This window comes from Phaenicophaeus curvirostris, chromosome 17 (assembly GCF_032191515.1).
Source record: "Phaenicophaeus curvirostris isolate KB17595 chromosome 17, BPBGC_Pcur_1.0, whole genome shotgun sequence".
NCBI lineage: Eukaryota > Metazoa > Chordata > Aves > Cuculiformes > Cuculidae > Phaenicophaeus > Phaenicophaeus curvirostris.
The window spans coordinates 8247801-8272353 of NC_091408.1; the positions used below are offsets into that span (position 1 = coordinate 8247801).

The 24553-nt window shown below is 40.9% G+C and overlaps 2 protein-coding genes and 1 long non-coding RNA gene across 9 annotated transcripts in view; 1 reads left to right on the forward strand and 2 right to left on the reverse strand.

Moving 5' to 3' along the window:
• Positions 1-24553, forward strand: part of LOC138727932 (uncharacterized) — a 67985-nt gene that overhangs the window by 24012 nt on the left and 19420 nt on the right. The window lies entirely within an intron of this gene.
• On the reverse strand, positions 2836-12231 carry LOC138727925 (solute carrier family 2, facilitated glucose transporter member 11-like). 5 transcript variants are annotated; one of them, XM_069870804.1, is made up of 12 exons: positions 12196-12231; positions 11740-11838; positions 10841-11001; positions 9828-9889; positions 9343-9472; positions 8594-8742; positions 8019-8206; positions 6863-6973; positions 6207-6308; positions 4696-4771; positions 3600-3727; positions 2836-3313 (listed from the first exon to the last, which is right to left on the reverse strand). In XM_069870804.1, exons 1-12 carry the CDS (start codon positions 12217-12219, stop codon positions 3107-3109), a joined length of 1437 nt encoding a protein of 478 aa, XP_069726905.1. In that variant the 5' UTR covers positions 12220-12231; the 3' UTR covers positions 2836-3106. The 5 variants fall into 5 exon arrangements, with proteins under 5 accessions (XP_069726905.1, XP_069726903.1, XP_069726902.1 ...); XM_069870802.1 differs by having other exon boundaries at positions 3679-3727; positions 9828-9952; XM_069870801.1 differs by having other exon boundaries at positions 9828-9952.
• Positions 15099-24137, reverse strand: LOC138727927 (solute carrier family 2, facilitated glucose transporter member 11-like). Of its 2 annotated transcripts, XM_069870810.1 has the most exons (12): positions 23036-24137; positions 22829-22927; positions 21709-21869; positions 21078-21202; positions 20092-20221; positions 19400-19548; positions 18399-18586; positions 18133-18243; positions 17421-17522; positions 17003-17078; positions 16543-16670; positions 15099-15967 (listed from the first exon to the last, which is right to left on the reverse strand). In XM_069870810.1, the coding sequence occupies exons 2-12, from the start codon at positions 22922-22924 to the stop codon at positions 15761-15763; spliced, it is 1473 nt and encodes a 490-aa protein (XP_069726911.1). In that variant the 5' UTR covers positions 22925-22927; positions 23036-24137; the 3' UTR covers positions 15099-15760. The 2 variants fall into 2 exon arrangements, with proteins under 2 accessions (XP_069726911.1, XP_069726910.1); XM_069870809.1 differs by lacking the exon at positions 23036-24137 and having other exon boundaries at positions 22829-23021.

Consider the following 24553-nt stretch of genomic DNA (forward strand, 5'->3'; position numbering starts at 1 on the left):
AATCTCAGCTGTTGCCTATATAACTGCATAGGAAGTGATGTTCATTCTGGCTTGCAGTAGCATTTGGAATTTTTGTTAGTATTTTCTCTTGAACAGCAACAATTGTAACATTTTGATTGCACAAAAATGCAAGTTGTATACCTTTAGGCTGTCTATTGTTTCAAAATAGATATTTTGAATATTTCATATTTCCTTTTTATTATTTATTTTTTCTCAAATTATATTGAAGTGTAGGGGGAGTTACACCACAAGGATTCCTACACTCTCTGTAAATAATTACTGAGGATCTCAAAGAGCAGCAAATTCCAGCAGCTCACAGTGAAATTTCTCTTATATTTTTGGGGATTTCTGGTGATTCTGAGCTGCATGTTTAAGTTTTCTGTAGCATATATTTTTTCTTATGATGACTTATTATTCACTGCTCTCAGGTTTTTAAAGTGATATGAGAGTGACTTTGATTCATGAAGATTCTGCTTGTGCCTGTGAAGGAATAGCCACATCATTGCCAATAACAGAAAACAAATAATTTGTCTTTGGCTTTCTTGCGACCTGCAAGCAACAAGGTCCTTTATGACGTTACTTCAAATATATGGTCCTTCTGCTGACCAGCTAGAGTTAGTGCAGGTCATATGTTCCTCAAGGGAAATATTTCCTGTAAAGGAATGTGGTCTCTTCCTGAAATGTGAACCACCAAATTCTTTGTAGCTGCCTGCATCCAGTTTGTTTTGTCACTGTGACATAAAATGCATCAGTCTTTAGATGTGAAACAGCAAGGGGAATAAAACAGTTAAAAATAACTTCTTACCTGAAGGGAGAGAGTAAGAAGAAACATACACTGGGAGCAACGTATTGTGTGTATGATACCATCTCGAATGTCAGGACTGGTAAGCAAGCAAACTGCGTGCATTTCCACTAGTGAACTGTTCTTTTTGTTTGCTGTTGAGAAACTACTTCTTTACAAGAATGGATTAGAAATAGAAAGTTTCTGTTTGAAAGATTTTCACATCACACAGCTGTGGGCTGTCATCAGCCTTTGGTGTTGGATCTACAGAAGTGAAAATAGTGGTGTTGATGATGGATGAATTTCCTGAGGAAGTTAAGAGTATTCACAAGAAGTTTTTCCTTTCTATTTTCACTATTGCTACAGCTGTTCTAGCCCCAGTATGACCAGGCAGGCCCAAGAAAACTGAGAAAAACATGGGATGAGAAGGCTCTAGCGAACAGTAGCTTAAAGAGACTGTGCTGTGCCTTCCAGCCAGTTTTGTTGTCTTTCCTGACATCAGCAGTTACATAAGCCATAATATTTACATAATATAAACTCCTTTGAACAGATGCAAACACAACCCTGACATACTAATGATGACACTACTGCTTGTTGCAGTTCTGCTGGGTGTCAGCTGCAGCCTCCTAGCAGTGACTTTGACCCTGATACATGGGCCTGTACTGAAATAAGTAAGGCTGGATGGCACCTAAATTTCCAGCTTGTTCTTGAAGCTGTCAGTCACAGCCATGACACTGAAGCAGTAGTACAAAGGTGAGAAAGCTAAAAGAAAAAGGCCTAGCTTACTTGTTTTATCTCTCTTTTTGAGTAAAAGATAGCCAGGATGAGTAGTCAAAATAATTTGAGATGTTGCTCGCAGAAGTATAAGAACGAGAGGCCTTGTCACAGGGTTAAATCAACACTTAAACATTAATTTTGGTGAGTTAATTGTATACTGTCTGGTTTATTAGTAACTGCAAGAGATGCAGCAATAGTAAGCATTTGGAAGAACAGTTCTCCCAGGGTTTGGCATATTGGATTTGGGTAGCCTGGAAGGATAAATGTTTGAGAAGGAAATATTCCTTAAGCCATGAAGTAGTGAAGGTGTCTACTATTGATGTGATACAGTGCCAAGAGTGAACACTCATCCTATCATGTATTATGTCTACTTAGTTAGCTATTTCATAGCTTTGAAGGCTATTCAGTGCACTTCAGAAGTATGACCACTTGCAATTGTCATGCTGTGAAATCTGTGCAAACTGGGATTAAATGCTGCAGTGGCCAGCAGGATTAACAGTCCTTGAATAGCAGCAGTACATGAGTGCTATGAAGCACAACAATGGTAATGTGTAGTATTGTTTGCTGATGTGCACAAGTAGAGTGCAATGTGTTGTGTGCCACTACACAACTTGCAGACATTGGCTATCACAGCTTCTGATATTTTTTTTTGAGCGGTTAATTATTTATAAAATGGGCTGAATTTTCCAAGTGTCTACTCTCTTAGTGCTCTCTCGAAGTGTCTTACTCCCTGTCTCACACCGGGGCACTGGTCCTCTAGCTCTCTGCACTGCTTGTATATTTGTTAGCCTTATTCTGAGTACCTCATGGACGGCACAAGGGTTGAGAACATGGCTTACACTACAAAAACTTGCTCCAGATTTTGCTACAGCTGATATGCATGGAGCGTGTAATTAGTTTTCTCCAAGGGATGCTTGTGAGAGTTGTTCTGTACCAACTGAGATCCCAACAGAGATCGGGACTGATCCCTATTATAGAGACAATCAGGACATACAGTTAGTTGTTGTCACCTCAAGAAAATAGAACAAATTTGAGTTATTTTTGTTATTCAGCCTGGTATTTGTTCATGTGCAGTGTTCACAATCAACACTAGGTCCTTTACAGTGTGATATTGTAAAGAGATGATGTGAAAATTGCTTACAAGAACTATATTTATGTTTCATCCTCTGTTCATCCTGCTCTTAATCCTGAGCAGAACTTTCTTACGAAGTAACAAACACAGAGCCAAATCCTACTTCTTTAAAATGATAGCAAAAGGAGTAAGGCTTGTGTGTCTTATGCTTGGAAAGGTTTTCCATGTGCCAGTTCTGGGAAGGGTCAGTAGTTGCTGATGTCATCCTTCTAGAGAGCTGTTCTAGAAAGCAGCCATTGTCTCTCACCATTGGAAACAACAATGGGTGTAGAACAGGACTACTTGGATTAATGACAAGCTATCTGTAGGTTACTCTATGGATTATATTTTATTGAAAAAATCCCTGTTAAGGTTTAGCTTTCAGTTCAATTTTGAGACAGGGCTTTTTGTCAATGCAAGTTGCTTGTGGTGGCCTATCAGAGCTTGGTGCAGAATGTTTGTTCTTCAGTAGCGTTCTTCTCCACAGTCTGATGATGTTTCTTCTTAAATCGGCGTGTTTTGAATTCTTCTGTGATTTCAAAGGTTGACTTCCCTTTTGTTTCTGGGAGGAACAGGTAGATGAGAATTGCTGAGATGACCAGAACACCAATGAAGATGAGGAAGCAAAAAGGACCAAGAAGCATCTGGAAATAAAGTAGAATAAGATGAGTGATCTCTGTGACAACGCTTGCCTCTATAAATTCTTGAAAATTGTTGATTTGCTCCTGTGAAATGAGGAATAAGTTGATTTTACAGAAGAGATATTTATTTATCTTTTCAGTCTATTCTTAAGGCAGCAGAGATTGTCTGAAGTCTAGAAAAGTGCTTTGATCATCTACAAGGGATTTCATCCCACTCCTTGTCCAGAACAGCCTAGAAAACCAGTTTAAATTGATGGAGTCAAGAGAAGATTTTAATCAAATTACATACGACAGCAAAGGGGAAAATCATTCCAGTGAAAGTGAGGCTTAGCCAAATGACCATTCCACCGATGACAAAAGCAGAGGACCTTGTTGAGAGGGTGAAGATTTCATTCATGACAGATGCAACGGCTCCAGCTGAGGAAAAAACATGAAAATGTAATAAAACCATTGTTGCAGTTAACCATATTCCTCAGAGCGAGTGAACTGATGTAACTGGTCAAACATAGCCCCAGTGAGTCAGGCTGCTGTGAGATCATCTAAAACTGGGCAGCTCAGTCATCTCTATGTCCCATACAGGCTTCTCTTACAGTCCATGGAGAGAGATGGATACCTCTGAAGGGCACTTTCTATCCAATGAAGATATACAAATTACGAAGCCTTAGTGGCCCTTTTCTCTGCATTGCCCATAGGAGACACTGGGGTTCTGATACCATGAAAATTCTGTTAGGTTTTCAAGACATTTATTGTCTTATATAGCTATAACAATAATAATAATAGTAAAAAAGCTGTGATTTGAATTTGGAGACTTTAATAGCTAAAAGCAGTGTTTAGTCAGGTAACTTTCTGAGCCAATATTGGTCTTAGGTGTGTGAGATCCTACTAGAGAGCTGAAAATTTGGTTCTGGCATTACCCATATAGGTCATTCAGATGACATTAGGAGAGGATGAGAAAGGACAGAGCAATGCTAAGAGACAGGCTATGTATGCCATGCTTTAACAGAGCAGGATTTTACAGGCAAGTTGAGAAAACTCTAGTATTTACAAGAGGCTACCTCTGCCCATATGCAAAGACAGAGTTGGACTAGTTGAGCCTGAATGCAGTATTCATGCCCTCCAAGTACTTTTTTGGTTTTAACCTGTAATGCAGTGAGAGGAAACAGGGTCCTGATTCATCAGAGTCTCAATAGTTTCAAGTAATTTGTTAAAGAAATTCTTTCTTGGGTCATTAACTCAGCAAAAATTGGGGCTTCTCCATCTTCAGTTCAAACTAAACTGTTGATTTTCAAAGATATATTCACAGTCTAGTTCTCTCTCCATAGATCTATGGTCTGTGCTTATGCTTGTGGCCCAAGGTTCCCTGTTCGTGCTTTTGTTGTACTCACCTGGTCCTATTCCATAGGCAATAATAAATAAAAAGATGAGAATAACACTGGAGTAATGCATCCAGAGGAACTGATCCTAGACAAAGGCAAAAGGAGCAAAGATAATGACATTTAATGTCACAACTGCAGCATAGCTGTTAAAAAAGCATAGGAGAAGCAACGTTTATGAAAAAGCATGAGATACTGGGCTCTGTAGCCGATGCTATCCAGAACTACTTATCTCTCTATACTGAATGCGGTGGAAGGCCAAAAGTAGCCTTGTCGCAGATGGGTGATTTTTAGAATCACTTAAAGAATCATTGTCAAAAGGAGGATCCTTAAAATATTCCCAACGTATATAGCAAGGCACTGCTGGAGTACTAGGAACAGGACTGGGAGTACTGAATACCACAGATGATGATCTTAGTGAACAAATTAACTGCTGCTACTGATGAACTAAACAAATTGGAACACTTGCTAAGTTCATCTTTATTGGCCTTAGGAGCAAGTCAATGGCTTCTATCAGACATTTCACCTCACTGGGAACTAATTGAAGAAAATGAACACAAATTAATTGCAAATGCCCTGGGAGCCATAAAAGTTGATACTTCTTTTGCCTTGAGTTGTATCCAAGCACAATTGAAGATGCAGTCTGTAGGAGCAACTATTATGAGAAAAGGAGAAGAGGGAACTCTGCCCACCAAAACTGGTAAAGTTGTTTGGAAATTAAGAAACAATTTAAGAAAGAGTTTCAATTTTGGTGGCAATCAGTCAACTTTACTTATCATTTTGAGAGTGATAATAAGCGATAAGATATAAGTTTAAGAGCGATAAGATATAAGATTAAGAGCGATAAGATATAGTGAGGACCTTTGTCCTCACTGTAAGCAATCCTTCAGTATACACATATACCCAATTTTAGTGCTAGGATTAAACCACAGTGGAACTGTACTCTATCCATTAGAACTCAGAGCGTGAACCCATCAAAAGGAAGGCAAATGGCAAACAACTGATGTAAGTGCATGTCTTGCGTGAGAACAACAAGGTTTCACTTGTGAAAGTAATACTCTCAAAGCTCAAGATATGTTTGGACACAACAAAACATCGGGCACTCTGAGATACATCCGAGTGAGGCTCCTGAAACTAGTATGATATGTGTTGGAAAGGGATGTATGCACATGTGAACGTGTGAATTTTTATTAATAGATTACATTCTCTGCAATACAACAAATCAGTCTAATCTACGTGTGTGTATCTTTGCCATGATTATTGGTTGTGATTTTAATTTCTCTGTACTGATAACTACTCATGAAGATATATCTTTTGATTACATGTTGTATTGCAAGCTACAACCAACACCTGTTGGAACGAATTTGACTGTAGTCGAGCAACTCCTCCATCATCCTGCTTTGATAAACCTTCTGCAACAAGTGCAGAAGAAAGGACAAAAACTCTTATCACAGTTCATCATGATGCTTAGAAATACACTGATTACTGGATGCATGTCCACTCTCAGAGAGACATTTGCTTACACTCAGTAGAAGGCTTATTTCGAGAAACAACAGTATCAGTGCCATCAGCAAATAACCACCCCACAGGAGTATCCGGCGTCCAAAACGATCAATAATGGAGCTCTGAAGAGTAGAAAGAAATTGCATATCACTGGAAGCATGGGAAAATCCAGCCGTCAGCTGTCCAAAAAATCAAGCATTCTTCTTGAGTTCATTTTACTGTAGAGAACACAAATCTTATTGGTACCAAGCTTGGCATTTTATTGAATTCCTTTTAGCATCTCTAATGCTGTGAATTGCCATTGCTGTGAATGCCCAGCATTGTAGCTACTTATTCATAAACACTGTAATCTATGGAAGTATGCTATGATTCCATTTGAATATATATTTATACACAAATATATGGAAAAGAGTATACATATTTAGGTTTGAATGACATTTCGTTTATATCTGTATGAATAAGCGAAAAATTTTTGTAAGAAATTAGGGAGAATGAAGATGGGAAGAAAGATGTAAAAGGTGGGGCAAAATTTGGAAGGGGTGGTAACAACCACTTTGCAGACTTGTGCAGTGCCACAGGAAACTTATTGAGCTCACAAAGATTAATTTTCTTTAAGGAAGAATAGATTTGACTTTCATGTACTTTAACTCTTAAGCCCCAGAAAGGTCTGACTTACACAGAAGATGACAGAGGTGAGCTCACAGATTGCAACTCCTAGAGATACATATGGGATTATGCTTTCCTGCAGGTTGGCTGTCTTAAAAATTTCTGAGGTGTAAAAGGTGATCTGGAAAATAAGAAACAATTTTAAAATTAATTGTAGTCAATAGATGTGCTATATGCTTATTCAGCATCACTTTGAACTAGATTTTTCATCACTGCAAAAGCAGTATGACATTGCTGGGGTATAGTGAGGGTGACATACCTGCTTGACATGTGAAAAAACCAAAAGGTTAATAGAGAGGAAGAAAAGGGATTTGAAGGCCCAGGGAAACAAAGAAGTTGAAAGGAGCATACTGCCTGTAAGACATGGGAAAAAAATGTTGTTTTGGCAAAGAGGAAAAGGACAAAATACGGAGCAAGGAAGAAGAAAAGCAGATCTCAGTCATAGCAGACCATACATCATCATACAAAAAGTTGATTCTATTAGCATTTTCCAGTTGCTAAGCTGAAGGTTCTCATTTGCCACGTCCCTAGTGGACAGGGCACAATCTCCCAGTCAGTAGAGTGCAGAGTTGCCTTCTCTGCCCACATTGCAGGGAACTGTAATGAACAAGCTCCAGCAGAATGCACAGGCTTAAGAAAGTCATATGGGGAGAGATCCATGGGCAAGTGATAAAAATCATCCAGCAGACATGACTGTTAGCTTGGGCAGTATTGGATGCAGAAACATCCGGAAGGAAATGGCTTCATGGATGATTCTCCATTATCAAATAAAATGGAAGTTGGATGGGGATATGTGGCCATCTACTACTGCAGAAGTCAAAGAAAGTGGAGATGGAAGTCTAGATAAATTGATCTCTGGGTTGTAGTAAGCCTTAGGATATTTGTAACTCTTTCTTCTACAGAGGCTTTAGTAATATCATCAGGGGAATTAATGCAACAGTGTCTGGCAGGAACTTCTGCTGAATTGAATGTCGGTATTCTCACCCCAGAAGTTCCCTTAAATATAGGAATAATAATAATAATAATAATGATACCACAGAGCTTCACCATCAGTGGGCTCTGTGTGAAGAGGAAAAATGTAGAATCAGAGAAAAGGGACAAGTTAAAATTGTGGCACTTTGGTTGCTTAGTAGTAGATTTAAGCATGGAAATAGAGTATACTCAACTGCACTCAGGCCACAGAGCTGTAGACTCAACAAAAGGAGGAGCATGGTACTCAGCTGCGGATAAACTGATGGTTCCTTCAGCACCTGTAGGACATTCATGATTCTGGTGCTTTTTGTTACAGTCTTTTCCTTCATCAAGTCATCAAACTCTGTGTGATAATTCCCTTCTCCCCAGAGCTCCTTCATGGCTACAGAAGAGACAAAACAAAGCATGCTTCATCATTTGATCCACTCAGTTCTGTGTTTTTCAACTTTTCATGATGTTTGCAACATTTGCAGTTTGGTTCTGTGCTCTGGTTCATCAATCACTGACCAAAGAGCTGGAACATGGGTTAGTGGAACATAAGACTGCCCTGGAAAATGGCTTTCAACTTGCTATAGTATTTAGGTATAGATCTTAAATATGTCTGATGACTCTTTTTAGTCTGGAGTAGTATGATTCAATGCTGTGATCTTTAATCATGTAATTATCAAGAAATCTGTAGTTGGCTAATGTAACAACTAATTGCCTCTATTGGGTTCAATTTCCCAAGAGCTGCAGTTTAACAAATCAAGGATCTAGAGTTATATTTTACCTTTCAAACAACCAGCCTTGTCTTCTTTTTGCATCAAGAGATAGGGAGGGGACTCAGGAAAGAATGGCAAAAAGAGCAGTTGAATCAATGCCACCATCCCAGAGAAAGACAACAGCACATTCCATGTGTCTTCAGTTCCTAAAAGATCTCTATGAAAGCACATGAGAGTGTATTTATAGTCCAGTACAATAACAGTCTACAACTACTTTGGTATTTTCTAGATTCTAAACTAGTTAAAGAGATGATATGCATACAGACTTGAAAATATAAATTGAAATAGACGATGTTTATGCCAGGGAAAGGAAAGTAGACCAATACTTTACTTCTACTGCAAGACCAAGAGCTTTCTTGTCATTTTCGAACGATCAGTAGAGTTTGAATATTACCACAGCAGCGCTCTAAACCAATACTGCAATTCTATGTGTGGTTATCAACAAAGCAGCAGAGATTTCAGATCTCATAAGTCTAGTAAGAGTGTTTACATACAATCTTTTGTTATTAACTTCAGCAGAGAGACTGCACCTTCTGAGATGAATTCTTCCTTTCTCAGTTGCCCTTCTCTCCCCAGTAAATGACAAGGGAACCTCGGTGACTGCTATGGGCTAGATGCTTTCTTTTCAATAGTTGTAGTTAAGCAAAGTAAAACTCCATCCCTAGTATATGTCCATTTCTAGGACTGGGAGAACAACACTCTCCTGTTACACTGAAGACTAATAAACAGAAAATAGGATGAGGAGTAGCATAAGTACCGTAATCCAAGAATTCTTGCTACTGCTTTTCCTAGTGCAAAAAACACAGAGGAGGTCACATTTACAAATCCACGGAACTTCTTAGGTGAGATCTCTCCAGCATACTGAACATGGGCATTCATATGTATTCCTAAAGTGAAGAGGACACAAGAGAGCTACAGCTATAGAAAGCAGGAGAGACAGCCACATTTCATTTCACCTTCAGCTAAAGGTAATGCTCTCATGTCTGTTCTGATCTGCTTGCTATATATACTGCACAATACAGGCTAAAAATGTACCTTGTACTTTGAGCAAGATGTTTAGCTAATCCATCAATCTCTCCCTCAACAAGACCTCTTGAAGGCAAAGCACAGCTCGTCTTACCTTTTCCCAATCTGTTCCTTGTTCCACTGGAGTTACTGTGCATGCCCAGGTACTCCCAGCAGGAAGATTTCTGTATCCACCCCAAAGAAGTCACATTAACATGGAGTAGTGGGGAGTCCTACCAGCACCAATGCCCTCCAGGAAGCGCCCAGCCAGGATCATCTCAAAGGATTTGGCTCTTTTACTGAAACCAGTGTGCAGAACAGCTACTATTAGGACCACGTCATTGAACAGTAGACATTTCTTCCTGCAACAGCAAACAACGTATGAGTATGATCCATCTTTACTTTTTGATGCCTGCACTCCCCTGGATTTACAGACCAAGCCATGGCCATGTTTAAATGCGTTGCTTATACAACTGCCATATCTGATTATGAGAAGGCATGATGTCTTTTCAGGGGAGTGAAAAGGGAAGAACTAGATTCTTCTTTTGCATGCTAACACGGTGTGAGCACAGCAGGAGACTGAAGGAAATTTCTGCAGGGTAAATATTGATAATGAATGGTCATTTTCACTTTTTTCCTGTGGGTGAGGCTCCCATCTCCAACACTACATGTGTCCCTAGAACAAATGCAGCGTCACTGAGAACTTGCTTCACTGCCCACATCAAGCTAGAGAGTTCTGGCTTTGTCCTTTTTGGCCATCTTCAAAGAGAGGATACTGAATGTGACCTGAGGGACTCCTGCTTATCTTTGCTGAAACTCTGATTGACTCTGACTGTTCTTAGAAAGAAACAAACCTGCACTATTTTTTTAAAGGCTCTGATCAATTAAAAAAAACCCCAAACAACAAAGAAACAAAGTAAAGAAGCTTTTGACTATCCACTTCTGCACTGCTGCGGTACTTTTGGACTCCCTAGGGCATTATTGCCCAATAAAGAAATTTCAGAGATTTATTTTTCACTAAAACTTCAGCAAAAATACAGAAATTGTATGGCACAAAAAGCTGTGAAAAGGGAATCGGAAACAGTTACTCTACTCTGTGTGCCCAGGGGTGGTTATATATGCTGAGTAGAGTAAACTCTGCAGCAGAAGGGTGCAGTAAGCATTCTGATATCCATTATATTATGTGAGTAATATTTAATTGCTTCCCTTGTTGCATCCCTGAGTAGTGAGCTGTTGGGAAGTGTACTTACTTTCCGTATTTTGCAGTCAGGTACCCACTACACAGACATCCTACCATTCCACCTACACAGTACATAGACACGATGAAGGACCACAATAACGTGAGCGTCTCCTGATGCAGCACAGAACCGTATCGCTCCAGCCAGGTTTCATTGATAAACTTCTGAATGTACTGGGACAGAAAAAGAGATTTTCATTCCACTAAGGCACTAATTACAGTAGTTCTTCATTATGTGTAAAGCTTAAAATTTAGATTAACTGTGATTACTGAATGCATGGTTATGGGACTTGTTTGCAAATTAGGATTGATGTTTCCTGTCATAGAGCCTGATAGTATATGAGAATATTTCAAAAGTTAATTATACTCTTTAATCTGCTGAATCCTGGCTCTTCTACACCTAAATATTAGGACCTTTTACTGATTTTTGTGAAATGCAAATGTTCTTGAGTGCAGGCAGAGGGTAGAAAGAGAAAAGGGCTGAACTGGAGGTTAAGACTCAACCAGCTAGTTTTTAACTTTTTCTCTATGGTATAATCTTTAAGGAGGGTGCTTCAAGATTTTTCCATGCATTGGTAATTTTTCATTTTAGAGGTGTTAGAGATCTTTCATAAAAGAAAAAAAATGTTAAGGAGCCACTGAAACTTCCATTGTCCCTCCATCCAGCTCTAGACCACAGCAGGAAGAGGGTTGATTTTCCAGTTTTTTCAGCATTTCTGATGTTCTGTGGGAATTGTGTTCGGAGTACAGCTCCTAACATTCATGCAAACTTCTTTGACAGTGGACAGTGTGGGAAGAGCTGGGAATAAGCTCACATAGCAACTCTTAACAGATTTTCAGGGCATCTTAAAGGGTAAGGCCTATTTTCATGAAAAGCAGTTACAGATGTGATTTTATGAAGGCTTTGCTTACCGGAGAAGTATAATTGATCACAGACATTTGAAAACCAGATAGGTGGGTCCCACCAATTCCTAGGACCAAAATCATTAGCAATAGCTTCCGGTATTGAACCTGCCAGACATCACAAACACATCCTAAGTTCCTAATAATGAGATCATTTCTATGATAAAGAAGCCTTTAAAATGCAAAAACGCATTTTAAATTTTTCAACGATCGAATCAATTGCTTGGAAATTGTTAAGATGCAAATCTACAAATTCCTTTGTGTTCCTCAGCCCCTCTTTTGCATTTCTAATATATTTCCTGGAGGCACTGCGTAGATTTATCACTGAATCAATGTTGTCCCCAGCATGTGCTCTGTTGCTCGGTTTTGTTACAAGAAAGACTGTTTGATTCCCTTTGCTGCAACCTTTAAAGATCATGCTGCTGTCAGTGGCTCAGGCTAGGAGACAAGAAGTTGGATACTTACCACATCTGCGAGGAAACCTGCCATTTCCCCTCGAGAACCTGCCTGCTCCGACAGCCCTTGTCAAGCCTGTCAGATGAGAGATATTTCTGTGCTTAGATGGTAAGAAGCTGGGATTGGAGCACAGAGGTTAAATTCTAACCATGTGGCCTTTACTGACTTGTGTTGTCCTCGAGTACTGGCCAGGGACTCCTCTTGCTGGTTTAATTATTCTAAGAGCCAGATCTGCCAAGCCAATTACAACTTCAGTAAATGTTTATCCTTCTTGTATCAGGAGTGCTTCCCCTAATTTGCTCTCCTAAAACAACTGCTTGTTCCTGTTGCGTGGGGGGCCAGCCTGTGCTTCCATTTTTCCTTAAGGGCAGAAGAGTCCCTCTTCACCTCTCTGGCAAGCAGCTTAGGCAGAGTGTGTTTTCCTCTCCAGATAAACCACTTCATACTGTAGCTGAGCTGAAAGACCTATTTTCTTGCATGCTGTAAGATTTTCAATTGCTTTAAGTGATTTGAAAAAATTTCCCAGTTGCAGGACATGAAGTATCTGAATATTGGTGTATTGGGTCCTTGCCAGTACCCAGTTCTTTATAGAGGATCACACAGAAGGCTCACTCTTACCTCTCTATAACAACAGAGAGGGACTACTGTGTGCCAGAGCAGGATCCTCCTGTTCTGGCTTGAAAGTTGATTTTAAGAAGTATTTTTCACCTTAAAATATTTTATTTTGAATCAGCTAAAGACTTGACTATTTCCAAAGTGTAAATTAATTCTTGCTTTCTTCAGGCACGTATGTATTTCATGTAGCATTTTGTACTATGCGGAATATAACACTGTTCACTCTGTACCACAGAGATTTAACTGTCTATGTTTAGTGCCTGAAGGGGAGGCGAGAAGGCGACGTTACAGTTCTGAAGGCAACAGAAGCTTTGCTCAGGAGCACGGTGGAAACTCTGACCTGTGCCGTGCAGCACAGGCTGAGCTTGCTGAGTCACGCCTTGGTCTTCCTCCTGCTGCATCTCCCAGTAACACTCTCTCCCCATACCCTCTGCCTGGGTGTCCTGTTGCACACCAGTACAGTGAAATAATTCAAGCTCAATTCTTCTTTCCACCTGTTCCATTTTCACTGTTTGTGAAATCATCATCACCTCCACATCAGCTGTGGTCGTGTATTTTACTCCTTCCCCTCTCAGCACAGACTCCTCAAATGTTATCACTTCCTCTTCTAACACACCCCAGAATCTACCTTTCTCTTCAATGGCTACTGGAAAAATTCCTGTCTTTATTTAGGTTTTCTCTTGCTTCTTACAAATCATAGAATAGTTAGGGTTGGAAGGGACCTTAAAGATCATCTAGTTCCAAATTCCTCCTTCTTATCTCTAGTCACTTCAACACTGCCACTGCAGCCCTGAGTCTTTCTGGAGGGTTGTTTAAATGCTCTGTCTAAGATCAGATTTTAACATCTGGTTGGTCAAACAGGTCCCTGTAGAACCCTTTTCCTCCTGTTGTCTGTGTTTCTCTCAGAATACTAATACTGCTGTCTCATTTTTATCTGACCTCAGGCTTTTGTTCAGTGCTGTAATATGAAAAAAAAGCAAGACTTAAATGCCTGGTACAGTTCTTGTTTTATTTTCCTAAACAAGTGAGCAGGATGAGTCTTTCCACCTAGGATTTAAACACTACAAGAAATGTGCTTATTCCAGGCCCAGTACTTAGCTCACCCAATACCCTTAGCTTGGAGGGATTTCGTTTTCATAGATACCATGTATTGCATTTGTGTGATACCGGAAATCAAAACAGATACACTGCAGCTTCACAAAGTACTTTTTTAACCTTTATTCCTAATCCATGCTAACATATGGCAGTGTTAATGATTTACCACACTTTCCCTTTTGTGGGACAGTATTTACTAGTAGAAGGTGAGAAGGAAAGAAGTCAAGCATGTTGGACAAGATCGCGCTCTAGGAAGACATGTATAAAGAAATTATTTTTTTACTGTCTCGTAAGACACTGTAGGCAATGTAGCCGGTTACCAAGCAAGAGGTGTGGCTTGAGGTGACAGGTTATGCTTGGATGCTTCTCTAGCATATTGTCCTCTTTCCACCAGAACCTTATACCTCCTTTCCACATTTTTCTTCAGATGTAGCAATGAATTCCCCCCATTCCAAAAAAGACTATGGATTAAGACCATGCTGCAGATCTCAGAAGTGTGGTCCTAAGCTCCTCAAGAAAGTCCTAGTTGCCCATACACCACGTACGTGCTCTCAAGTGTAATTGTAAAAGGGGGAAACATTGCATACTGAATATATCTACTGATAGGCAAGGTGCTCTTCATCCACTGGATTAAAGAGCAAAACACTTCTTTTCATCTGCATTGAAGCTCCTTCTCTGGGAAAGCCCAGCAGCACTGTGGGTTAATAGGAGATAATTTAAACATGAAAACTCTGTCTTCTTTTTCTCTTGGTTTCACAAGTGTGCTGTACAACTGAACCTGCCACATTCACTTCCTCCAATAACTGTGGAGTCCTAGATTTGGTAAGAAAAATAGCAGATCCCGTGTTTTCAGTTTACACAGCTGCTAACTTGCAGGGGCTTATTTGTTTGTACACTGTTCTGGCTTGAGCTGAAGCAGAACCAATTTTCTAACTTTTCAGCTAAGCCTTGTCTAAATACCTTCATTTTCTGGAAGTTTATAATGTTTCTCAGGTTGTGTCTGTCGCGAGAAGTGGTAATGTGTAAAATTTATAGTTTTATATATATTGTATAGGTTTTTTCACTTTTGGCATTAGTATGAAGAAGGGAAATTGCTTATACTTATTCCTGTAGGTACCAAGGCTATCCTTGAACTGGTGGAATGCTGTAAGTCAAAATGGCAAAAAAGGGTTACATCTGCCTGGAGAGGCAGACAGAACCAGTGACCCAAAACTGACCAAGAGGATTCCATTCCATATATGTAATACTTGGTATAAAACCGAGGCATCATGAGGGTCTTCTTTGATGGCTGGCATCTAGTAAGGACCTTGCCTGTTCATCTGCCCTCTGATTCCGATTCATGCATTCCTGAATCCAGTTCCTGAATCCATCTCCCACCTGCTGCTGAGTCCAGCTCTGCAGCATCAGTGGTGACATACAGTCATTGGTGAGGGAGTCAGTTTTGTATATATTTCCTTATTAATATTATTGCACTTTTTATTATTATTGATTCATTAGAGCTGTCATAGTTTTAGCTTCCAACCCTCAAGTCTCTCTCTCTCTTACTTCCTCTCCCCTTTAACCTGTGGGTGAGGAAGTGGATCTGGATCATGATTGTTCACATTTAGCTGCTGACGAGGCCAGGAAGTGGGGACTAAGTAATGACATATCCTGTGTTTAATTTTTTTCTGCAGAGGATTTAATTCAGCTCATATTTCAGCAGTTGGAGAGAACCACCAAGTTCATCCTGCACCCTGCACAGCAGGTGATTATTTTTAAAATAGACATTTGTGCTCTTTATGAAGCAGTGGATTCTCTCTTGCCTAGTGAGGCTTTTGGGCACTACAGTAATAAAAGAGCAAAACATGGAGTGGAGAGTTTGTTATTACATTCTAGTAACAGTTATTCCTGAGCAGTTACTCTTCTGTAGGGCTGTCTGTCTCTTCTTTCCTCGGTAGTTCAGGCGATTGAACTCCTCCATGACCTGCAGCATGGTCTTCCCTTTGGTCTCTGGCACCACCAGGAAGACAAAGATAGCCATGGACAGACAGTATGTCAGGAAAATTATGAAACAGAAACTACCAAGACCTTCCTATAGGAAAAGAAAGAGACAAAATATGTTCATATAAATTGGTCAAGATTTTTCTCTTATGATATTCAGTTTCCGGTTTGTATTTACTAAAAAAACTTGGTCAGGGACTCAGTTGATGTAAATCCTCCTTGCTGCCACCTGGGAAATGGCACCAAGTGGTAAGATGAACTAATTTTCCTTTCCTGTTTTAAGGGGCAAAGCTGTATGCTCAGCAGACAGTTGCTTGACAGTTCAGAGAAGCGCTGAGCTTCAGTTACTCTTCCTTTCTGCAGTGTCCTTCTTAGTCAGCATAAGGCTGGGGAAGGTGTGTAGCATGTTAGCTTTGTCCCTCTTTGCACAGTCCAAAACTGCAAATGCTTTAGGTTCCTGCTATTCTAGTGCTGCTGAGATCTCCGGGAATGCCTGTTTTCCACATTAACCCCAAAGGAGATGAATATACCAGACAAGGGGGGGAAAAGAAGGGAGCCCCTCATAACACTCAGATGACATGAGGTGTTGAAAAAGAGAAGTATGCTCTGGCTTCAAGAAGGGTCTAACCTCCTCTGAACCGAAACAAAACACCCTGCTCGGCTTACCACAATGAAAGGGAACAAAAATCCAAGTATGAAGAGTTGGATCCAGTTTGTAGCACCATTAAAAACATAAGCAGCTGGTCTGTATGACTGAATAAATATTTCTGTGACAAAGGGGCATAATACTCCAGCTGGAAAAAAATATGGAGAAAACAGGAAATTTAGAAACTTTGCAAAATGCTTCTGTAACTTACACTTCGTAACTGGCATATAAGTTAATGGTTTTAACTGACCTGGGAATGTTTGAGGTGCTGCTTGACTCTTCAGGAGGAAGGCATGTAGGAATGCAATATGAAATGAAGTTTTACCTCCTACCACTGTGTGGAGGGGGACATCTACCCCTGGGCTGATTCAGGAGTAAGAATTCATGCTAATTGTGGAACAGCTATGCCTGGGACCTCTCCTAAAGGCTGCAGTGAGGAAGGAATGAGTATATGAAACCGTTCCAGCAGAAAATACCAACCTGGCCCAATGCCAAAGCTCATGATGAAAATAAAGATGAGTGCAACAGAGCAATATGGTACCCAGGTAAAGGAATCCTATGGTAGGAAATGAACAGGAAAGAAAATCAGAAATAAAAATTCTGTTTATTCAGGTCCACTAGGAACATTCATCACTGCTAAGTATGCCAGTGTTAAACACAAATATGTTCCCTGTTCCCAGAAACTTCACCAGGAGACAGTCTTGGCAGTAATCATAGTTATATAAAGCTGTTGGCTTTAATCTATGTGTACATGGCTGGGAACAGACCTCTGTTAGTTAGCCCCCAAAATACTCCTGCTCCCACTAAAACATGATCTGGGGCAGGGAAGTAGTAATTCTATGTCACACAATAAGACATGACGATGGGACTCAGCTCTAATGCGTAAGTGTGGTCTTACCTGCAGTGAAAGTGTGACTGTGAGGAGCCCCAAATCCAAGGCCATAACAGTGTAGCTTTTCCACAGCAAGGCCTTCCTCCCTGCACGCTCAATCAGGAAACCCTGCAACCAGGAGAACGTGCTGTCAGCTTTGAAGGACAGACCTTAGAGGCAGGCACTGGCGAGCTGCTCCGATATCTGCCTTCACCAGCCAGTCAGGGTATCTCTGAAGAGTCAGAGACTGCAGTATGGTGCCTCCCCTGGGAGGGAGAGTAAAGGTAAATGGGAGGACTGAGCAAGACCAGGAGGTGCAGGGAGCAGGGGGAACGTGGAGAGGTGCAGGGCTGCAGGGAACTTACCCCGAGATGGCATTCTGCAGGCAAAGGATAGGCAGGGAGGGTAACAAAGTGGAAATGCTTGCAGTGATAATTGCCATGAATCCAACAACTGTGAGTCCTACTGACTGAAACCTGCCCTTCTGACAGAGGGGGAATGGGACTCCGAGGGCTGGCTTGGGCCGGGTTGTGATTTTGAGGGAAAGAACCTCCTGTCCTCCCATAAACTGAACTCAATTGCTCGTGTTTGCAGGGTACAGATGATTGTGTGATCAGTGTGAAGCGCTGCTGTCAATTTGCAGGAGCGTGATTGCTGAAGCTCCTTTAACAGTTGTTTCCAAAGACTGAAATGAAACACATGTTACAACAGAATGAAATTGAGCTGAAAAGCCACTTACACACAGAATAGTGGAGAGGATCTCAGTGAGCCCAACTCCAAGGGAGACATAGTGGGTTTGAGCTGGGGGGATTCCAGCCTTTATAAAGATGTTGTATGCATAAAAGTAAACCTGGAAAGAACAGAAATGAGTGAAGGTGGTACCCATGTGATCATGTTTACACTAGCTGCTGTGGTTTTTTTGACAGAAAACAGCTAGTCAGGCCTTAGCAAAAGAGAAAATCATCCTGTAAGCAATTTAGAAATCAGATAAAGTAGCACACGTACCACATTTACTCCCATTAACTGCATGCACGAGGCAACAAGGAAGAGAGTAATGAGCTGCCAGCGGACAGATTTGTCATGAAAAAGATCACAAATCCTCTTAGCCTTCTCCCCACGGATGGCTTCTTGCTCTGCCATCATGTCATCTATTTCGGCCCTGTGGTCACCATCTCCCCAAAGCTGCTTCACAGCTGGAAGGAGAGGAAAAGAGAAAATGACTCCTGCTCCAAGCTCACCAGCACAGGCATGAATTCAGAGGATCAATTCCTGCCTTGCAGAGTGTCTTATTTGAGCTTGAGGCTCTTTGCTTGGGTGAACTTCTTAGAGACCTGGGTTCAAATTAGACACAGAACCAATTCATTGCTATTTATTTTTACCCATAAATCTTAATCACGTCCTTACCTTTAGCCAATAGCTGCTTACTGTATTTCAATGTAAATCATGCCTAAATCGTTACCGATCCTTCTCTCAATGCCCTCCTGCTAAAGGTGCAGTTCTGGTGCACACACCAAAATACAGACAAGGAAAAATTACTTCTAGATAAAAAAATAAGTTTACAGCCAAAGAATTCTCTCTTTTGATATTTAAAACACCACAATGGCTGTTTCTCTGTGTATATCAGTAGCTGCTGTTAGGGTTACTGAAGAACTGGAATGCTCACGGATATGGCATGATAGTTAAGAGCATCGCATTCTCACACAAAGCCAGAAAGTACCATATCCACACCCTGACTGCTCAGGGCAAAATCTATATTGACAGGAATACGAGCTCTGTGTGATCATGTCCCTTGGAAGATCCTGGCAGAGGGTAAGGGAAATACTAGTGCCAAGAGAGCACTGATTTCAAACCAGAAGAGGCTGTCTTCCATTAAAGCTGAAGGTGGTTTCAAAGCCGAAAGACTAAGAGTTTTTTTCCCAATGGCACCTCTCTTCCAGGCCTACGTGGGGTTTTACTCTATTTTCCACATTTTACTGAAGTGAATGGTTTGTGGCCCATCTCCTTACCTTTGATGCACCCTTCCTTGTCCTTTTTGTCAATGAGCAGGTAGCGGGGAGAGTCTGGGAAGAAGGGGAGGGTGAAAAGCTGAACGAGGGCAGGAAGCGCGTTGGCTGCCATGAGAATAGGCCAGAGAGCATCTACTCCAAGAACTTCTCTGAAACAAACCCAGCAGAGCAATAGGAACTGAGCAACCATGCACACTGGGCATGTGAATACATGCAGACACAGGTTGATCCCTTGGTCCTGCTGCATGTGTTCTGGCAGCTCTCACCCAGGAGTCTCCAGCATTTCTCAGCCCAGAAAAATGAAAATTACAATGGGAAGTGGAAGAGGAGTGCAGAGAGCTGTTGCTTGCAGCACACCAATTACACAGTGTTGTCACCAGTTGCTCGTTGGTGAGTGCAGAAAGGCTAACTGCATCCTCCTCACTGAAATCTGTGAAAGGTTTATATCATCCCTGTTTTGATCTGTCTTTGATAGGAAGCAATATTGTTCTTCAGGGTTATGTATTTTGTGTGATTTCTGTTTCCCATTCACTTAAGTCGGGAATTTGGGGTGAGACAATTCAGTCTGGCTGCCTAGGGTACCCTGAAAACATGTCTGAAAACAGTTGCTCATTTGCCTGTCCATAGGTTGCACTGACATATGCATATATTTTAATAACAGAATTAATTAAATAGGTCTTAGAATCCCTTACCTGAGACCCAAAGCAAATCCTACAAACTTTCCCATGGCAATGGCAGTTGAAGCTGTTATGGCAATCATCCCACGGAGATTCCGTGGGGCACATTCCCCAGCATACATGAGATGGATATTCAGAGCTAAACCTGCAGTGACAAATAACTGTTAGGGCAATTCAGTCTCCCATGGGTCTGGTGTTTTGGACAGGACCATTACGGGCAAAGTGTATAGAGTTAGGCAGCGAGATACATTTTCACTGTGCTGAGTATGTGTCTGCCTGATGTGAAGAATGTTTCCAGTACCGTGGGCTTGTGTCTTTACTAAATATTTCACTAAGCAAGTACGTTTCCCCTGGGAAATCTGTTCTTCGGCAGGCAGGCCTCCTCTTACAATGATTCCTACACCCACATATACAGCGTTGCTGTTCCTCCTTTTAGTCTCAGATTAAATATTTCAGTGTCTGCTCAGGATGTTATATGCTTGAAACCAAGTTAATGAATGCTACATATTCCATTTGCTCACTGAATTAATTAATATTTATCCTCTCTCTCTCTTTTTTTTTTTTTTGCTGGTTAGTATTCTCTTTATGCAAGCGCTCAAAGATTGAAAACACTGACAGAGTGTAACTTTCTAAGGCACCTGGAAATTAGAATTGCCCATCTTGAAAACCAGTCACTTGTCTGTAATGTAGAAGGTAGCATCAGCCACAATAAGCAGCAACAGAAACAACAGAGGGCAGTTTTCTATCGAGTGACCACCCTGAAATATAGCATGGTGTGTCTTTTTCACAAGGTGGCAGTACTTTTTATATGGGTTGGATGTGTAGATAAAAGAATGAGAAATGGAGATGTCTTATTTAGTTAAAAATGCAATCAGCAATGAGGCCCTCTGCAGAGTTTAGTAAAAATGTATGATCTGTATACTCAGCCTGGTAAATCCTTGTGACCCTCAGCCACTGCTCTCCCAACTAGTCCCTACCCATAGGTAGGAATGTTAATTTACCTCCACACACTCCAGAAAATAATCTCCCAGCAATGATCATCTCAAAGGATCCACACAGCCGGCTGAGCCCCATCAGAGTTGCGCTCAGCAGGGCAGGGATATTGGTGAACAGCATGGCCTTCTTCCTGGAATTCATTTAAATCAATGTGAGCATAAATATTGTCTGTGTGTCATTCACAGCCTGACAGGAGTAGCATGAATTGTACCACAGTTAAAGACCTCTGTGCCAGCTTCTGAGATCAGCTGCACTGAAGTAAATGGGAAATGGGAAATCTTTGCCATGGACCGATAAGCTATTTGAAGCTTTTTATGCCTCTGGTGTAGCCAATATTACACTGAAGAACAAGCCTTGTAGGTGGTTGTCTCTGAAATTCACTGTAAAATGCATGCACTCCTCACATAATTTCTCTCAACTGTATTAGCTTTGGAATTTATAAGGGATAGGGTATGATCTTCTTTGTGATCCCTGGCAGATTTTGCAATTCTGTTTCTTTGCTGACCTGATCCTTCATCTGAAGCAGCTCTGGGTTGCTCATGATGCCACTTTACATGCAGTGTTTCTCCCAGCACAGTCACTTATTTTTGCAATTGGGGGTGTAAACAGAAAGGCAGATGTAATAAGCATTCCTACCTTCCAAACCTAACAGACAAATATCCAGCAGACAAGGACCCCAGAAGCCCACCGATGGTGTAGATGGACACAATAAAGGACCACATCAAAGTAATAATCTCTTCACTGGGAGAAGAGCCGTATCTCTTCAGCCAGGTCTCACGGATGAAACTTTTGATGTACTTCAAAAGAAAAACAGAAACCAATGGACTCAGTCAATGTATTTTTGCATAACTGCATAATTGCACCTCTTTTTACTTCTTTTACCTACTTACTGATAGTTTTGATACATTTCTGTCAAGACCTTGGTTGAAATCTTAGCCTCAGTGGAACCAAAGGGAATTTTTCCACTAACATACCTGGAGTTAATGTTTTAGCAACAAGGCGCAATGAATAAATAAATGAATAAATATATCAGTACTAAATATCAACAGTGAATGCCACTAAGAGAGTGGCAGGTTGGTCTTCTGTTTACATGCTAAACCCAGATTGTTTTGCTACGTGATCTTCTCTGCCATTCCCCCTTGTCTGTCTGTCTTGGCCATCTGCCGCACCCTGTCTGATGCCTTGGCTTAAATCCAGGCTTGACTTCAGCTGACTTCAGTGTGATCGGGATTTACTCTTCTATGCAGCCCATTGTGTGGTCTCTCTGGCTTACTGTTCATAACCTCTGTGGCACCTTCATTCTTGATGAGGGTTCCCAATGTGATAATAACATGAGCTCAGTTTCCTTGACACCATTCAGGATGAGAAACACCTCCCCTAATTTTCCCTTTTCAGCTGCAGGTATCAGTGCTGACTTCATCTCTAGAGCTATAGCCCCTTCCTTCCCTGTCCTATTTCATACATTTAGTGTGTGTGGCTAAGCAGAAGATACAAACTCCTCGCACACTGGAAAGAGGAGAACATACTAGTGAGCAATCCAGCTTTGTAAAGAGGAAATGACTGACTTTCCAGGTATCACTTATCCTTCAATTTCCCACAGGAGCAGTAGCAGCTACTCTTAGAATCAAGAAACCACAGTAAGTCTGGTTTTGAAAGTAGAAGTGAAAAAGCTTGTGACTGCATATAAAGGCAGGAATGCATGAGAACATCAAAATCCATGCTGCTAGCTCAGTTTTTTTGAGCTGTCCATGCTTACCTCAGCAGGGGAATTAATAATGGAGACCTGCAACCCATACTGGAAAGCTCCACCGGTGCCCAGGACAAAAGCCAGGAGGAAGAGATTGCAGCTCATTTTCTGTCAGGAAATAAAACAGCAGACAAAGCTGATAGAGCTGTTCTGACATGCCGCCAACTGTCTTGTTTTACCTCCAGGAGCCCTAACAGCTTGAGCAATGCCACGCACCTGCTTTCTCTGAGACCAAGGAGCCAGTGCAGAGTGCAACAGAAGACCACAGGGAGGAGTGAGAAATTTGATGAGAGACAAATCTTGTAGCTGTCTCCCAGAACCCAGTTACACACTTCAGTGCTTCTGTCTTCAGCCTCTGCCATCGTAATCTGCACTATCATAGGGTAACTCGTTGCGGGAGCATGGTGCAATGTGCAAGCATTATGAGCACAATTTCCATCTATTTGTCTTTCCTCTCCTCCTCTCCAACTTGGAACTTCACCTAAATGAATATTTTGCGGAGAGAATTGGCTGAGACTAGATAAACATTTGGGGACTGAAGGGCATTCCTGGTTTCATGGTTCATTCATCCTTTCTTAGAACTATTGGAGGCTTAAGAATACCCCTGCAATACAGAACTGCAGTATACGCACACCTCATCCCTCCCACTCCCACTGCTCTCTGTTATTGAGTGTCCTGGGACTATTCCATCCAGCACGATGCTGCACTTCTGTCTCTAGAATGGATCATATTCAAAGGCAATGCTGAACAGTGCTAAACATTTACAAACTGATTTCTAATCATATGAATGCTGTTGCTTGAACGGGCATCAAATTTATCCACATTGCAACACCGTTGGCTTCAAAGGAGTCAGCTCTGAATGGATTTGATATTTGGCATATTCATCTACGAAATGACAACAATATCCTATTTGTCAAAGCAGTAGGAAGAAATGAGATTCACAAATATCCCTACTAGACATCCTTTGTGCTGCAAAAATTGCCACACATCAGCACAAAACTCCCCATCAGCAAGAATCTAAATGTAAATTTTGTATCATAAGCAAATCTTGTATAAGCAGCAAATTTCTTAGTCTCACTCCCATTCTGTACTAAAACATCACTGCTTGTTTTTTCTGTTGCATCTCATGGGTGACTTTTCCAGGCTAACAGATTTTTAAAAAATTTAATATTCATCCTAAAATTGCTTTTAAAAGACATTTTTGTTTTATCATTTCTGGGCATCTGTTCCTATACTTCCTTGACTGGAAAAGATTGTTTTCCACCCTTTGGTGTTTACATCTTTCAGACACTTTGCTATTCATAACTCCGTTATTATGGAGGACTTTTTTGTCTTCCAGCCCTTTTCCATCTATCAAATAAAGCAGCTTGTTTGATGCTATGCTCTGAACTCCCTTGCTTTGTATTCCCCTGCTATGTACCACATATTAAATATAAATGTGCTCTTGAATCCAGTTTTCTTTGTTTTTTAAAAATAATTCCATGCAAGACATTTGACATCTACCTGATTCAGATTTATTTTTCTTTCTGTACTTAATTTATGCAACAGGAAAAGATATGTACTGCAAAAATTCTATTTGGGGAAAATATAGGTAAATACATAGCAACTTGCATGCAAAGGTTGCCATCTCTGCTTTTAGACTAGGTCTTTCCTGATGCTTTCTTTGATTACTTTGGAAAAGGTTACTCTATATATAGAGAAAGAGGAGCCTGAGATAATATTTCAACACGTCAT

Bases quoted from the DNA above. Each gene is read 5' to 3' on its own strand.
- LOC138727925 (XM_069870801.1), bottom strand. From the start codon at position 12,219: ATGGCAGGTTTCCTCGCAGATGTG. The intron at 8,207-8,593 runs GTAAAATATAAC...TCTCTTCTGTAG, and splicing joins CAAGGCTGGTTGTTTGAAAG to CCATGAAGGAGCTCTGGGGA. The intron at 4,772-6,206 runs GTAAGCAAATGT...GCCTTTGTCTAG, and splicing joins AAATAAGCCTTCTACTGAGT to GATCAGTTCCTCTGGATGCA.
- LOC138727927 (XM_069870810.1), bottom strand. From the start codon at position 22,924: ATGAGCTGCAATCTCTTCCTCCTGGCTTTTGTCCTGGGCACCGGTGGA. The intron at 20,222-21,077 runs GTAAATTAACAT...TTGTCACTGCAG, and splicing joins ATTTTCTGGAGTGTGTGGAG to GTTTAGCTCTGAATATCCAT. The intron at 17,079-17,420 runs GTAAGACCACAC...TTCCTACCATAG, and splicing joins CAGTCACACTTTCACTGCAG to GATTCCTTTACCTGGGTACC.